Source organism: Anser anser (genome assembly GCF_964211835.1).
Source record: "Anser anser genome assembly, chromosome: 1".
Lineage (NCBI taxonomy): Eukaryota > Metazoa > Chordata > Aves > Anseriformes > Anatidae > Anser > Anser anser.
The window spans coordinates 203,156,922-203,171,395 of record NC_139720.1 but is presented as its reverse complement, the minus strand read 5'-3'; the positions used below and the strand labels follow the sequence as shown (position 1 = coordinate 203,171,395).

At 38.6% G+C, this 14,474-nt stretch overlaps 1 protein-coding gene across 1 annotated transcript in view; it reads left to right on the top strand.

The window, feature by feature from the left end:
- The window catches only part of TYR (tyrosinase), a 56,682-nt gene that overhangs the window by 19,541 nt on the left and 22,667 nt on the right, over positions 1 to 14,474 (top strand). Inside the window, exon 3 of the mRNA XM_083840357.1 lies at positions 5,671 to 5,818. Coding sequence (XP_083696483.1) covers positions 5,671 to 5,818 — 148 coding nt within the window. The remainder of the gene's footprint in view (positions 1 to 5,670; positions 5,819 to 14,474) is intronic.

Sequence of the window (14,474 nt, the reverse complement as noted above, 5' to 3'; positions counted from 1 at the left end):
TCTGTAGTTCCTAACATTTACCTCCTTTTCTAAGTGAAAATCTTTTCAATCCTTCTTTACTTGTTTACACAAGTTTGTGCCAATACACCTAAGGTCAAATTCTAATCTTTTTTAGATCTAAAATAAATCCAAGGTAACTCCACTGACTTTAGTGAAGTTACTCAAGACTTACAAAAGATGACCAGAACCGGGCCAGTGACTCTAATGGAGTGGTTCTTGATTTACATCAATGTGAGATTTGCTACTCGGTTTTAGTTCTGTAATGGAAAAAGGTGTGATCACTTGGAAAAACTAAGTACATGGTAAGGCCAGAGTACTCCAGTCCTACGCATGTTGTTGTGCACTTCTGGGCAAAACTTTATGCTCTTCTGTACCTGTTCCATGTAAACTGGAACAAAGACAAACACCTTTTTGCCCATCTAAGAGGTAGGTATCAGCACCCTTATGAGCAGGTGCCAACAAGGCATGACAGATCCTTGCTTGACTAAGAGAAAATGCTGCTATATGGACACAAATAATGTCATTTAAGAGTAACTACATCTATGTACAGCTAAGGCCAATATTGTTCATTAAAGCATCACGCCACTGAACATGAGCACACAGGCTGTCCTCTTAATCTGGGACAGGACAGTTTCTTCTTTGACTGAAAACCAGCAGGTTAAAGGCAGGTTGCACATTGCTCCTTGAAGAGTAATGTTTTAAGTAAGATTTGCTTAACTGAGAAACACTTTTGACTGTATCAGACACTTCACAGATGCAAGAAAAAAGTACAGAAAATCAGTCCACCTTGTAAGCAACAGGTAAGAGCAGAAATGGCTTAGCTGACTGCACATGAAATAGTTGGGTTTCTTCTTTGTGCAGTTCAGTTTTGGTGTGACATATTAATACTACCTCCTACAAATTAAAGATGACTGAAAAACTTCGTTTTTTTTTTTTTTTTTTTTTTTATGAGCCAACTCCATAATTGAAATTAATTTATTTGTGGCAATTTCAAATAAAAATCAATGCCTTCAAAGTTTCATTTTTTAAATTCTAAAACTGTATATCACTTTCATTATTCATGAATTAACTCATGACACATGGTATCAAGTCAAGCCATGTCATAGCATTCCATTGCCTGTCACAATTATGTATCGTTACTGCTATTCTGCCATGAAATAATGGAATAAAACATCAAACACTTCAAAAATGTAATTTCATTTTAATAGGATATTTTACCTTTTTTTTTTCTGAAATGAGATGTTTTCATGTGGAAAACTTTTCTCAGCATTTTCACTCTGATCCATATAGCTAATGAAAAATGGCTTCTCAAAATGAAGTCTTCCAATAGAAAACTTCTAATTAAAAAAGTTTTAGCCTACAGCCAACATCCCTCACCCAGCTCAAATTCTCAATCTCTGTGTAAATTTATGCTGCACATTGAAAAATGGCTGGCAAGTCACAGAGGGTCATTACCAGAGAACCAGAAAGTCTGTTCAGCCCAGACCACAATGAAGCTCTACAAGAATCATTTTAAGTAAAAAACTAGATGGTGACATGGTCTAAATTAAATAACCACAAACTTTCATTTACTAAAACACCTTAGGCCAAATTGCTGTTCCTGTAGCTACCTTACTCTGGAAAGATTACAGTAATAATGTTGCTTGAGAAAATATATAAGATTTAACCCTGAAAATTTTCCTTTGACATTGCCAGTGGTTGAAAAACGCCAGCTTCATAAGCCAGAACATCACTAGCTTCAAAGACAAGTAAGGATATGGCCTTAAAATTTTTATATCTGTATCTTCCTTTCTGTTTTAAAGTAGGTGTATCTGTCTGACCTGAACTTCTCTAAAATGTAGAATTTAGAGAATTCTACATTTATTTAAGAAAATATCATCCCCAGGGAGAGTGGGACTAAGTATACCTGTCAGTTGGACTTGGACATGCAACAAAGCAACTTGCAAAGCAGAATTTGGTATTTAAAGTCTCTGTTGCCACAACCACAGACCTAGAAAGTTATACAAAACTAGATGTTATTGTATAAGAAAATCAGTTCTGCATTTAGCAAAAAAAAAAAAAAAAGTTTTGCAGTTAACAACAACAACAAAAAGGCTAAACTGCTATAAATCACTCAGTGATAGGATTGTTGGAATGGTTTCTCCATTCCTGTAGCACTGAAGGCTGCTAACACTCTGCAAATTCTGCATAACCTCTGCTAAACATATAGCTCTTCAGCCAGTGGCAATGAGCACTTAAGGAAAACACTATTTGCTTAAGGAAAACACTATTTGCTCCCAATACATAAAGCTTTGCCCTTGACTGATTGTACATGGACTTCTACTGCCTTTGTTATTAGACAGTAAAATCTGTAGTTACTATAATTAAATACTCTATTAAAGGACATACGTCTGACCCAACTGCACGTTTAATGAGAACCACCTATATATCATCTTAAAAATGTTAGGCAGCCTTAATTGTGAGTGACATAATTAGCTTCTCCTATAATAAACTTTGGGCTAACTCCCCATTTGATTTAATTTGGCCTGGCTCCAGTGAACCTACTTCAACCTCACTGAATCACTGTCAATGACTTACAAGGCTATGAGCAGGAGCAGAAAGTGGTTGAGGCATTGAGCCTGCCAGAGTTCAAGAGCATTTGGACAATGCTCTCAGACATATGGTCTGATTTTTTGGGTAATCCTTTGGGGACCCAGGAGTTGGACTCAATGATCCTTGTGTGTCCCTTCCAACTGGGGATATTCTATGATTCAATGATTCTATGATTCTTAAAAAATGTGATTCTTTTCTCGTTGAAAAACGAGCACTGGTAAAACTTCAGGTTACTTCAGTGATGTATCCCCTAATAGCTATTCCTAATACACCATAAGTAAATGAGAGTTTAAAAGGTTGTCTGAATGTTATAGCTTCCTATACTGGCCAGATGATTTAATAGCTCACCACCACGGGGGGCAGTCCTAATTCTCTATGCAATCTTCTCCATCCTCCAGTCAGTCACTTTTTTGGTACCAGCTCCAGTACTCGTCATATTTTTACATAAGATACTGCATTTCAGTAGCCTAGAAAATGAATAAAAACAACCCTCAAGGTAGTTTTCTGCCAGGTTAGTGAGTTCACGGAAGGCCTGACAAGAGCTGCAGTTAATGCATAGGAGGGGCTGTGAAGGTACAGAATGGGGCAAGGCAGGCATATGCTCCATTTCAGCTCACTGCTGCTTGTAGATCTGTAGCCTTATATTTGCAATAAAGGTGATTTTTCTACAGCTACTTCAGCAAAGTGTCCTGTACTTTAAAGAAAATTCTCATGTTTTCACATATGATTTTTAGTTGGCTCTACCCCACTTCATAGTGTTATCCTGAACAGCTGATTGTTCTGAAGTCTTTTAGAAAGTCCGAGAGAAAAGACTAAGACCCAGACAAATAAAATAAAGTGATATCACACTATGCTTTTATTCATGATAGCTTTATATGGAGTTTTTTATATGGAGTTTTCATAATGAGATATCAGATATTAAAACTTCTCATGTGCATGGTTAGCCATGATGTCACCTTTGAGACTGACTGAATGCACCCCAATTAACTGGGAGGTAGGGTTATCAAAGGTGTCTGACTTACAAAGCTTATGACCATTGCAACAAATTGCAGAAGTGCAGAAGTTCCATGAAAGTTGTCCAGAACCAGAATGTTCCGTATGGTTTTTTTTTTCTAAATTAATAAATAAAATGTTTGTAGTGCAAAAAGAAATTTTAAGAAGTAACCACATGTGGTATAAGACATCTAGCCTTCTACTTAGACTCTGCATAAAGTTTATTTTACCTTTAATATATCATAACGTAGCTGCATATAAGTAGGAGAGTGTTTCAGAACGATATACAGATAGATCTTTTTCAGTTAACATTCACAGAGATTCACTTGTAAGAGGTATTGCTGCATCAGATGATCCCAGTGATCACCTGCTGTGGCCATCAGTAAGAAAGGTCAAAATTGTTGCCATCAGTTCCTATGAATTCTGCTCAGATTGTCAATGTACATTATTCTTCACAGCACGCTTGGTAATATTTTATCCTGCTGTTTCCCCTGGGTGACTGCTAGGTAATATAGCATTCACCATCAGACAACTTTCTGTGGGCAAGAGTTTCCCTTTGAGAAATTCTGCCCATTGTTGTTTATGTCACCATGCAGTATCTTCAATAATCCTGTTACACATTTGATGTATTTAACACCTGCAGTTATCTGTATGCATTGACATGATTCTCTCTCTCCAAAACCCAGATTAACCCCACCTTGAAGTCTTACAAATTTCATCATAAGCCAGGTCTACCCCCACCAGCTCTCCTGATTATGTTTTCTTCTCTGAATTCCCTTGAATTTCTCAAAATCCTTGTGATAATATTGCAATCAATAAAGATGGATAGTTGTTATCGCATATTAGTTCCTAGGTACTATAGCTATGATTTGATCCTTAGTATGATTAGTAAAGGTTTTACACCAGAAGATTTTCCTCAAAGAGGTTAATAGACAAGGCAAAACCTGATGAGGGAATTCAGAGGTACAAAGAGACGAAAACATCTCACACAGCAGATCAGTCTCAGTGGGGTCTGAAACCCAGGTTTCCAAGTTCATAGAATATGACTCTTCTGATAAAACATCTCTGACCATGTATCAATTAATACTTTGTGTGACACAAGAGCAGCAAATCCAAAGAGCAAAACAAAACTGAGTACCTGACTTCCATGTTATATATGAGGGTATTGATGAAAAAGGTTTTTTTTCAAACTAACTCTAGTTCAGTGCTGTGAACTGAACACCTACTGACGTTAGATTTCCTCCAAAAGGAATCTAGTACTAAGTCAAAAATTGCCCTGTGATGTGAGTCATTGCAGCAAACAGAAGGACTGTTGGGAGATTCACTTCAAAAGAATACTGCTGCTCCTCATTCAAATGCTAGTTCTTGGTCCAAATAAGTAAGTAAAGCATGTGTTTAAACTGTGTGAGGCATCTTCTAAGGAGGAGAGCTAAGAGTCTGGGGGCTGGTCTGTGTGACTCTCTCAAAGCCCATATTCTAAGTGGACTCCAAAATAACTGCAGTCCACAAACTTTTCATCCTGCAAGTCTGAATGGGGAAGATTATCAATTGATTATTTACCAAATGCTTTTGTAAAGGTAATAGCTTATATTGTGTTGGCACCTATCAATAAAAGAATGCATTCTATAGAGAAAAATGATATTAAATGACTGCATATATGATGAGATACAGTAGCCTGTTGTAACTTAGAAATGTATAAGTATAGAGATAAAAAATAATATTAAAAAATTAATAAATTTACTCAACATAAATAAATGTATATACATAAATGTCTGCGGGGATTAGGTTTCCTTTTAACAGTCAGACACAATGGACAAAGAAATTTAAAAATATAAGGCAATTAAGCAGTACATTTGCTGACATGCTGCATTAGCTACATGGCAGGAGTTTTAATTTAGCTTATTCTAATTTCATCTTTGCTACGCCTTTGAAATATATTAACACTCCTTTACGTGTTTTCTGAAGCTCTTGTCTAAAAAGCTGAAAGTAAATGAAGTGAAATTAGCTACTTTGATCTTCAGTCTTACTGGAGAAAGAATTATACACTTTGCCATATCAGCATATGATTTCCTCTTGAATATACAGGCTTTGCTGATCCACACACTGCAATATCAAACATATCTCAAAGCGGTTTGCATAATGCACTTCACATCTACATGAATGGCTCCATGTCCCAAGTACAAGGCTCTGCAAATGATCCTATCTTCATACTACACCATGCTTTTGTTGACAGGTGAGTTTAATTCTTCTTGGTAAACCTAATTTATTTTGTGTTTTTACAGTGCAGTTTTCACATATATTTCAAAACTGCAAATATTTTACATGCCATTACATGCACAGCATTCTCAGACATGTAGAATAGAGCTCTTCTATTACTTGAGAGTGTCTTCCCTAATATGTCTTTATGCTCACTGGATTAAATATCACTTGAAAAGTTGACAAATGCATTCAGCTTTTATTACCAAGATAAAAATAGTCCTTCAGTGATGTTACAGTGATTAATATATATGGATGTGTATGTCAAGAAGTTTGGACCAAAAGCGCATGACTCATTTTAACACGACTATAATCAGTTGGAGTAATTCCTTTACATTCTAAATGTCAGTGCTGTTTTAATTTCTATTCCATAAGGAAAATCCGAGCGTGCTACCCATAAATAAAGAATTTAAAAAAAAATAAAAAATCCGTATTTCACTGTGACAAACAAAATTGTGACTGTCTCTTGCTGAAAGAGAAGACTACAGCTGTGCAGATGGAGAGGAAAGCAAACAGAAAGATGTCATGTTTATTAATAAGAAAGGATAGGAAAGCACAGTTCTGCAAGAGGAGAGCGAAATTTCTATGCTAGGGAGGGCATTCCAAGATTTAATGGCCATCTTAAAAATTTCTGTATGTCATTATAAATTATGTGAATGGCTACAATTTGCTGTGTACTGTATTACACAAAACTGTGAAAGCTAAAGAGTAGTAAAAATGGAAGTTGACTAAACAAGACTGTAAGATACACACCAAAAAAATAAATAAATTTAAAAATACGTTAAAAGATTTTTCTAAGTCAGGTTCCTGCCCAGGTAATTTTAAGCAGTAGTAAAGCAGTAATAAAATAATAAATAAATGTATAATAAAAAAGAACATTCTCCTCAGATCTGTTTATGCAACAAAAGTAGGCCATGTTTACACTAGTCCAAGATCTAGCCATAGAAAAGCTTTTTTGTTTGTTTGTTTGTTTTTTTAATAGCAGTAATCCTTTTCTTCAAAACTTGGAACCATTCTCCCTGAGAAATGTTCTTACATGTGTGGAATATTGGCTTGTTCAACATCTCCCCCCTCTTCCCCCCCTTTTTGACTCTTCCTGTTTTTTATTAAATTACTCTGTCAAATAGCTACACTATAAAGTTGCACATTACACGTTCTGAAGCATTTCATATTTTCTTTCCAATCTTCCTGTACTTTCCCAACATGCACTGACCATGCCTTGGCAACTGCAATGCTTAGAACAAAAGAACTGTGACCCACTACATACTTTTGTGAGTCTTTCATCAGTTTGTGTGCTCAGAAACCTACTGAGTGAGACCCTGCCTGCACACAGCTAGGCACTTATTCAGATGAAAACCAAAATGGTTTCTTTCTTTGGGTTGCTGAGGCATGCGGCACAGGAGGGATGCAGATTACATCCTCAAGACATCATCTTGCAGGGAAGTTCTGTAGTTTCAGGGAGTTCACACCAGAATTCTTATTAAAAAAATAAAATAAAATAAAACTTATTGTATTTGACCAAAATCTAGTATATGTGAAAAACAAATTTGAAGTTGGGTTTTTTCTCCTCAGATTACATAATTAATAAGCCTAATGGTTGTGGTTTTCGTACCCAAAAATAGGGCATGAAGTCTAAGCAGGTCACTGAGGCATCAGTGGAATGGTTCCTTCAAAGGGTAACCCACCTGTCTTCTGTTCCTTGTACACAGGTTGTAATTAGCTTTCTGGAGGTGTCAGCTTTGAAACTTTTCTTTGTGGAAAACTTTTGTTCAGAATATTTTTAAAGTTAAATAACGTTTCTTAACTGTATTTAGCATATCCACCCATTGACTGCTTGACAGGATGGATGCACAAGGGTTTCAGGTGTGGTTAACAATTTCAGGTTTGGCACCTGGAAATTAACATTCCAATGTCTAGGCTATTAAAAATGGATCCGTTGAAAATTCAGAGAAAAAAAAGAACACAGAAGGGAACACATTATGCTCTGCAATATCAAAAGACATTGTTTTCCTCAGATATTCACACTTGTATAAGACCTACGCATCTCTTAGCTCCCACTCAGTGCAGGGCTTAAGTAGCACCTTGGTCTTCACGCTGACCCCTCCCACAGAGGAATTTCAGTTATAGTCATTATAAGCCCCTGGAAATACTTTTCATAACTGTAATTGTTATCCATTTTAGAAGGCAAAATTATTTGCAAAAGATAACATCATTAAATCCCACTAGTGTTGAAGAAATAAATCACCGCACAGGCACTGTGGGGGCAATGCAGAAATCCATGATGCAACCTCATCCGATCTGTGGCAGAAGGAATGTTACCAGTGCTCTGCAGCTGCTGTGTATATGAGTTTCAGTACACACAGATGTAAAAACTGATGATATGCTGCCTTTTGTATAAGTGACAGAAATGCATTAACATGATTAGGGTTACTTAGCAGCCTTATCCATGACAGATTAATCATGCTTTTAGTTATAATTAATAAGTAGGTGACTGATAGGTACGTACAGTACATTTAAAAGAACCCTATTCCTCTCCTACATAGACTTTAAATATGAAGGGCTGCAAAGAAATTCTCTTTTGAGAAGCAGGCAAGAATACAAAGCATAAAGGAAATGGGAGAAATGGTCTACAGAAGAAGTATTATATATATATTTTTTTCATATCAACTTTTCTCATTTGAGGTAAACACTTTTGAGGTGGCTGCTGTCACAGCATAGGGCCAGTGTGTTTTTAACTATATAACATTTAAACTAAATCTTCCAGGGCGAGTATCCCCTCCAGGACTTGGTACAGGCATGGAGGGTTGTGAGACAGGGGTTTACGGACAAAGGATGAAAAAAGACTGGGGACCAGCAACCACATGTCTACTGGGTCTTTCAGTCAGGGAATGGTTCTGTGTCAAGAAGCCAAGAACAGCCCAGTCCTTTGAGCATCCATGTAGGACCCAGAAGAGGGATTCCTCACTCCACTGCAAGTTCCCTGAGTGAAACTGAGCATGTAGTTTTGCTTTCCCAAAATCACATCTGCTGGAGAAGTGTTTCCTGCCCATTGATTTCAAAAAGAGGTGCCTAAAGACTTTTGAGGAGCTGTTGATCTGAGCTTCAGCTAACCCATCTGCAAAGTGGGTGATATTAAATGCCTACGCAACAGGGACGCTGTCAGAGTAAATGCATTAACGACTGTGAAATGCTCAGTTACGACCATAATAGGAGTGATAGAAGTAAGGCAATAGATCATTGGGACTGATTTTACATAGAAACATATGGTACAGAGGAGGATAAACAAGTGTATACGGAGTCTGCTGACAGGTGTGAGCCAAATGTTAGGAGCTGCTTTCCAAACTGAGCAACAGTAAGCCTCCCATCTGCCACCCCCAGCCTTTCCTGCCCAGGCCTGATGCACTATATGCAGGAAGGATGGAAAGAGCACAGGTGCAGATGAGAAGATCTTTCAGGTGAAAAACAAAGCATTTGCTTACAATTGTTCTTTTTTTAGGTCATTCCCCTACAACAATGCAAAAATATGAAGGTACCCAGGAAACAGCTTTCTTAGCAATGATAGATCAGGTTCCTTGCCCTATTTGCTAGCTAGCAGATTGAGGGATGAAACCCCAGGGCTTGGTAAAAACAGGTGACCACCCCCTGAAAATTATTAATTGTTAATTGAATCAGTTGAAAGAAAGCAAGCATGGAAGCAAGCAAGAAAGACAGAAAGACAAAGCAAGAAAGACAGAAAGACAGAAAGACAGAAAGAGAAAAAGAGAGAAAAAGAGAGAAAAAGAGAGAAAAAGAGAGAAAAAGAGAGAAAAAGAGAGAAAAAGAGGAAAAAAAATGAAAAAAACTATACATTCAGCAAAAATTAGAGCTTCTTTAGCTCCGTGAAGCATTTCTCTTAATTGCAGATCTCTCTGCCATTCAGATATGCTCTACAGTCAGCACAAGGGAATAACGAGGGAGGAGACAACCCACTCAAGCTGGAAGAGGCAGCTGCACAAGCAGTGAAAGCAAGGGCCCACAGTCACACTTGAGCTTACAAGGGTGTTTTCTGTGCTCTGAAAATGGATTCTTTCTTGTGATGACTCTTTTGGCCCATACATCCCTATAGTCCCATAGTAACTTTATTTGTTCTCCTAGCACATCTGTCTTTTGAATGTTTCTTCCATCTTTCTTCTCATTTCTGTACTTCAGTATTTTTGTACTTCTCCTCTCTTTGACTTCCACAACTTACCCCAACAATTCCCCTTGCAAAGAGGAAAAAAAAAAAAAAACAAAAAAAAAATAAACATAAAGAGGGAAAATAAGTTGCAATTAAAGATCTCCACACTACTATATACTTGTACAGCTGCTAATTCAATAGGGTCCCAGTTTTCATCTCATTTCTAAGTTCTGCAGTACGGGAGAAGGTGTATCATAAGAATACATGTGACTTTCAAAGGCCCTGACTTTAGTACAAGCACTTCAGAACTGATTTTCTAGAGACACACAATATGGTGTAGACGTTCATTCTCTTGCATCTCTAAAGTTTAGTTTTGTTAGACTCCTCATACAGCTAGACAAAGATTTTCAGTTTTAGTATTGCCACCACTGTGGCACCTTTTTAGCCAGCTTTCACGAGTAACCACACAGCTCAGAATACTTCTGCAGCCATCACTGCATTAATCCAATGCTCTGACCAGATATTTTTCTCTGTTTGTACCTTTCTACCCTTTTGTTGTTCTCTGTCACATCAGATGAACTCTATTTTTAAGGCCCTTCACTGCCTGTCCCCAGATCATACCTTACACATTGCTAAGGAATTCACTCACCCCTCCAATAAGTTTGTGATATCATTCCTTGTGTTAACGTCTGCTTGGCATTCAGACAAGTCCCTCCATACTCTTCCTTGTGGGGAACTGTCCACCCTACACTTCCACAAATTCAGTCACCGATCTTCCTTTTGATGTGAAAATTAAGACATTAATAAACTGAATCCTTCACAGTTTCACTGGTGAACCATTGTGGCCCCACTGCACCTTTGTCTAGTTCTCCTTCCATCTGTTTGCATCTATCTGTTTTCCCTTGTCCCATGTGTAAGTTATAATTATATAATTATAATGACAGTCCCTCTGTCATTAAGGGACTGTCTAATTGCTCTCATCTGTGCTGTGTCTGGGATATTCTTAGCCTCTGACTACGATTTTCAGGTATCTAAGCAATAAGAGCAGCAGAAAATAGCAATTGCTTCATTTACAGTTGTAAGAAATGGCAATGACAAGAGAGCTGAGCATCTGTGCGTTGATCTCGGTTCAGTAGTGACTCCATTGCTTGCTACCACACAGGACTTAATATTTGCATCAAAGAGAGAAAACTTTCAAGTGTTTGTTTGCACGTCTGGGTATATGCATGCACATGCACTCTGCCAAAAGCAATCCAAGTTAAGCATAAGGTCACATAGCAAATGGGGACACTTGAACTTTCAGCCACTTATTTGCATACACTCACCACTTTAGGAGGGTGCAAGAAACTCTCCTGCTCATCAGCTTCAGAGCCCCATGAAAATGCCACTAACTCTGCCTGATCAAGGCACGTTTCCCTGTGTTGTTCAGCAACACCAGCTGCCATAGACTCCTATGCAGGATGCTAAAACAATCCCCTCTGCTGCAGTGGCAGGATGGATCTGGGAGCATTAGGAAATGCCAGACTCTGGCTTATCCCAGGATCTAACAAAAAAATGTTCCTTATCACATCGAAAATCAGTAAAGTGTTAAATTGGAAAGCATGAATGGAGCAATCTGTTCAAAAGTATATTAGAAACCAAAATCTACAGATTCTAAATTTCATGCCAGGAACATCCTATTGTGGACCCTTTCAGCCCCTGTGTACTCAATATACTCAACTTCATGTCAATTCCTTCTCCCTTCATTCCTCCCCCAAAAAAATAGTTAGCATTATGTCAAAAGTGATTTTGTTGGAAAATACTTTAACAAGAGGAAATTTGATTTTCATTCTCAGGAGATGTCAAAATAAAAGCCTCTTATTTTTACTCTGTTTAAGAAACAGAACATTTTCATTTTCTCTTAAATGTCATCTCAGGTTTTGGAAACCAAAAAAAAAATGCCATGAGAAAACCCAAGTTGTTCTATTGTTTTGAAATGTTGACAGGAAACAAGAACTTTTTTTAGCTCTTAAAAACTATTTGCTTCAAGAATTTGGAACATTCAGAGTGAAATCATTCAAAAAGAATCATTAGAAATTCTTGTAAGGCAAAGCTAGGTTCCAGACTTAGTACAGGAAATAAGAAGCATTCCTTATCCGGAATTGTCCCCAGTCATTCCTTATCCTGAATTGTCTGAACACAAGCAAAGTGTGAAGCCAAGGAAGCGTTAACCCCACTTTGTATATGGAAACTTAGAGACACTGAAAAAAATGACTTAAGCAGAGCTGAGATGGAGATTGCAATAAAATGATATATCAGCTAATAATAAAACAGTGTAAAAATGGAGAAGTCATTGCATAAACACTAAGCATATGATTAATTTCCTCTCTTGACATGAGCACAGCAAGACTCTTAATTGCTTTCTGAGGTATGTTTGCAAAAAACAATGGCATAGGCTAAAAGTCATATTTTTCTGGAACTGAATGAACTATGGGATGGACAAAAAAAAAAAAAAAACTGTGTGAAAATTGTTAGACAAAGGCAGGTCAAGAGGCTGCCATTAGAAATACACCTCCTCCCACCACAGTCCTTCTGCATCTTGTCAGCTCAGGGTCTTACTGTCTGTGCCCAATGCTGTATCCTCCTAAGTGCCCCTGTAAAGGCAGTGGATGAGGTGAAGTCCCTGGCATGAAGGTGAAACATGACTGAAGTCCTTCTACTCAGAGAAAACATGAACATCATAGGTCTACTGCTATTCCCAGGGATAAACTAGTTCAGATTTTATGGGAGAAGCCCCTGGGATTTGCTCCTGACCTCGAGGTGTTCTGCACCACTTCCAGAACAGAGCTGGGATGATGGTGTTTAGCAGGACAGTCTGTAATGCTCCAAGATATCACTTTACTCCATAAAAGCTCTTGTACTCCGTAAAAGCTCTCTTTTTGTAATATAGCTTTTGATATTTGACAGCTAGGTGAAACCTTGTGGAAGCTGGTGGATGTGACACTTATCTCGTACTTAGGATACATATCCATAATTCTGATATTGCCTTTTGGAACTAAACAACTGGATTACAAAGTGCCACTGCACAAAGAAAGGAATCATGTTCACAGAGCTGCAGAGATAGGTGGGGTGAGATGCTGTCACTGGGGGCTGCATGATTTCAGTGGGACAGTATGCATAAGCTGAGTGTGTGAAAAATGAATAAAGAAAGGGGAAAAAAGCTTCAGAAGGAAACAAGGGAAGTAGCAGGAAGACAAGGACAGCTGGAGAAGCACTATGTCAGCATTGTGGAACTCTATCATGATACCCAAAGAAGCTCTAATAAACCATTTTATCTGCAAGTCTGTAGGTGAGGAGCTCCGTGCAGGAGATTACCTTGGCCCTCCTACCCAGAAAGCCCTCTGGACTCGTGAGGGAGTAAGAGTGTTAGTACTGGAGCTGATACCCTGTCCACACCTAGGCATGTATAAGAGCCACAGCTGGCAGAAATACTGTTTTTTTCCCTCTATGGAAAGACACCTTCAGCACTGGCTAGGCTGTACTCTTCTTGCTCTACAATGCAGACTTCTTCTGAGCCCCTACTCATAGTCAGTAGAGACCTTAGTCAGGGAATCACTGACCAGTGACCAGCTCAGCTGTAAACATCCCTGCTGAGGCACCTTTTTGTTCTTGGATCAGATGGGTCCACTCAAAAAAGACCACTTTTTACCTCTGCCTAATATCTAGCACAGAGGGTTCCTTTAAACTTAAGTTGGGAGATACAGACACTCACAGCACATGGAGTACTTCAGGTATAAGTACTTACTCCTTGTGTACATATGACTGAGGCTGACAAAGTTATCTCCCCACTTTCAAAGCTCTCAGGAGAATTAATTGCATTTTTGGGATGCATCCTGGGTGGCAGTTGCCTATCAGACCTCTCCTACCTGCCTTGCACGAATTACATGACCCCTGCTGGGAAGAGAGCCCTGATCAGCATGCACTTTTCAGCTGAGTAACAAAATCCCTTCCTTACCACCAGCTGCTGTGCTGGAAGCCACCACTTCACAGAAGCCAGCTGTGTTTAACCAGGTGGGATGTCAGAGAAAGAAAAGTGTTTCCCAGCAGAACATCTCATTCAAGTGTGGGCCAGGAGGGACTTTGGTCTCAAGTTTTATTGGCACACACAGGCTCCTACAACAGGTATGAGATGCAGAGCAGATCAGTACTGAAAGAGTGGGAAAATCAAGCAAAGAATATTTTAGAAATTGTAACAGGGAAGGAGTTGTCTTAATTCTGCTTTCCCTTGGGGGCATCTATAAATCTGCAGGAGGACACACGCTGCCTCTGTTACCACAAGCCAAGTAGCTGCCCTGGGCTGGTGCTGAGCTAGAGCAGTTAAACCTCGCCTCCTAACCTCTCAGGGCTGGTACCATGTTAACCAGCTACTCAGCTTGTTTGATGGAGCTGACTCACTCAAAGTGGGCTCAGTATGTGGGTAGCGTGAGTTCACATCTAC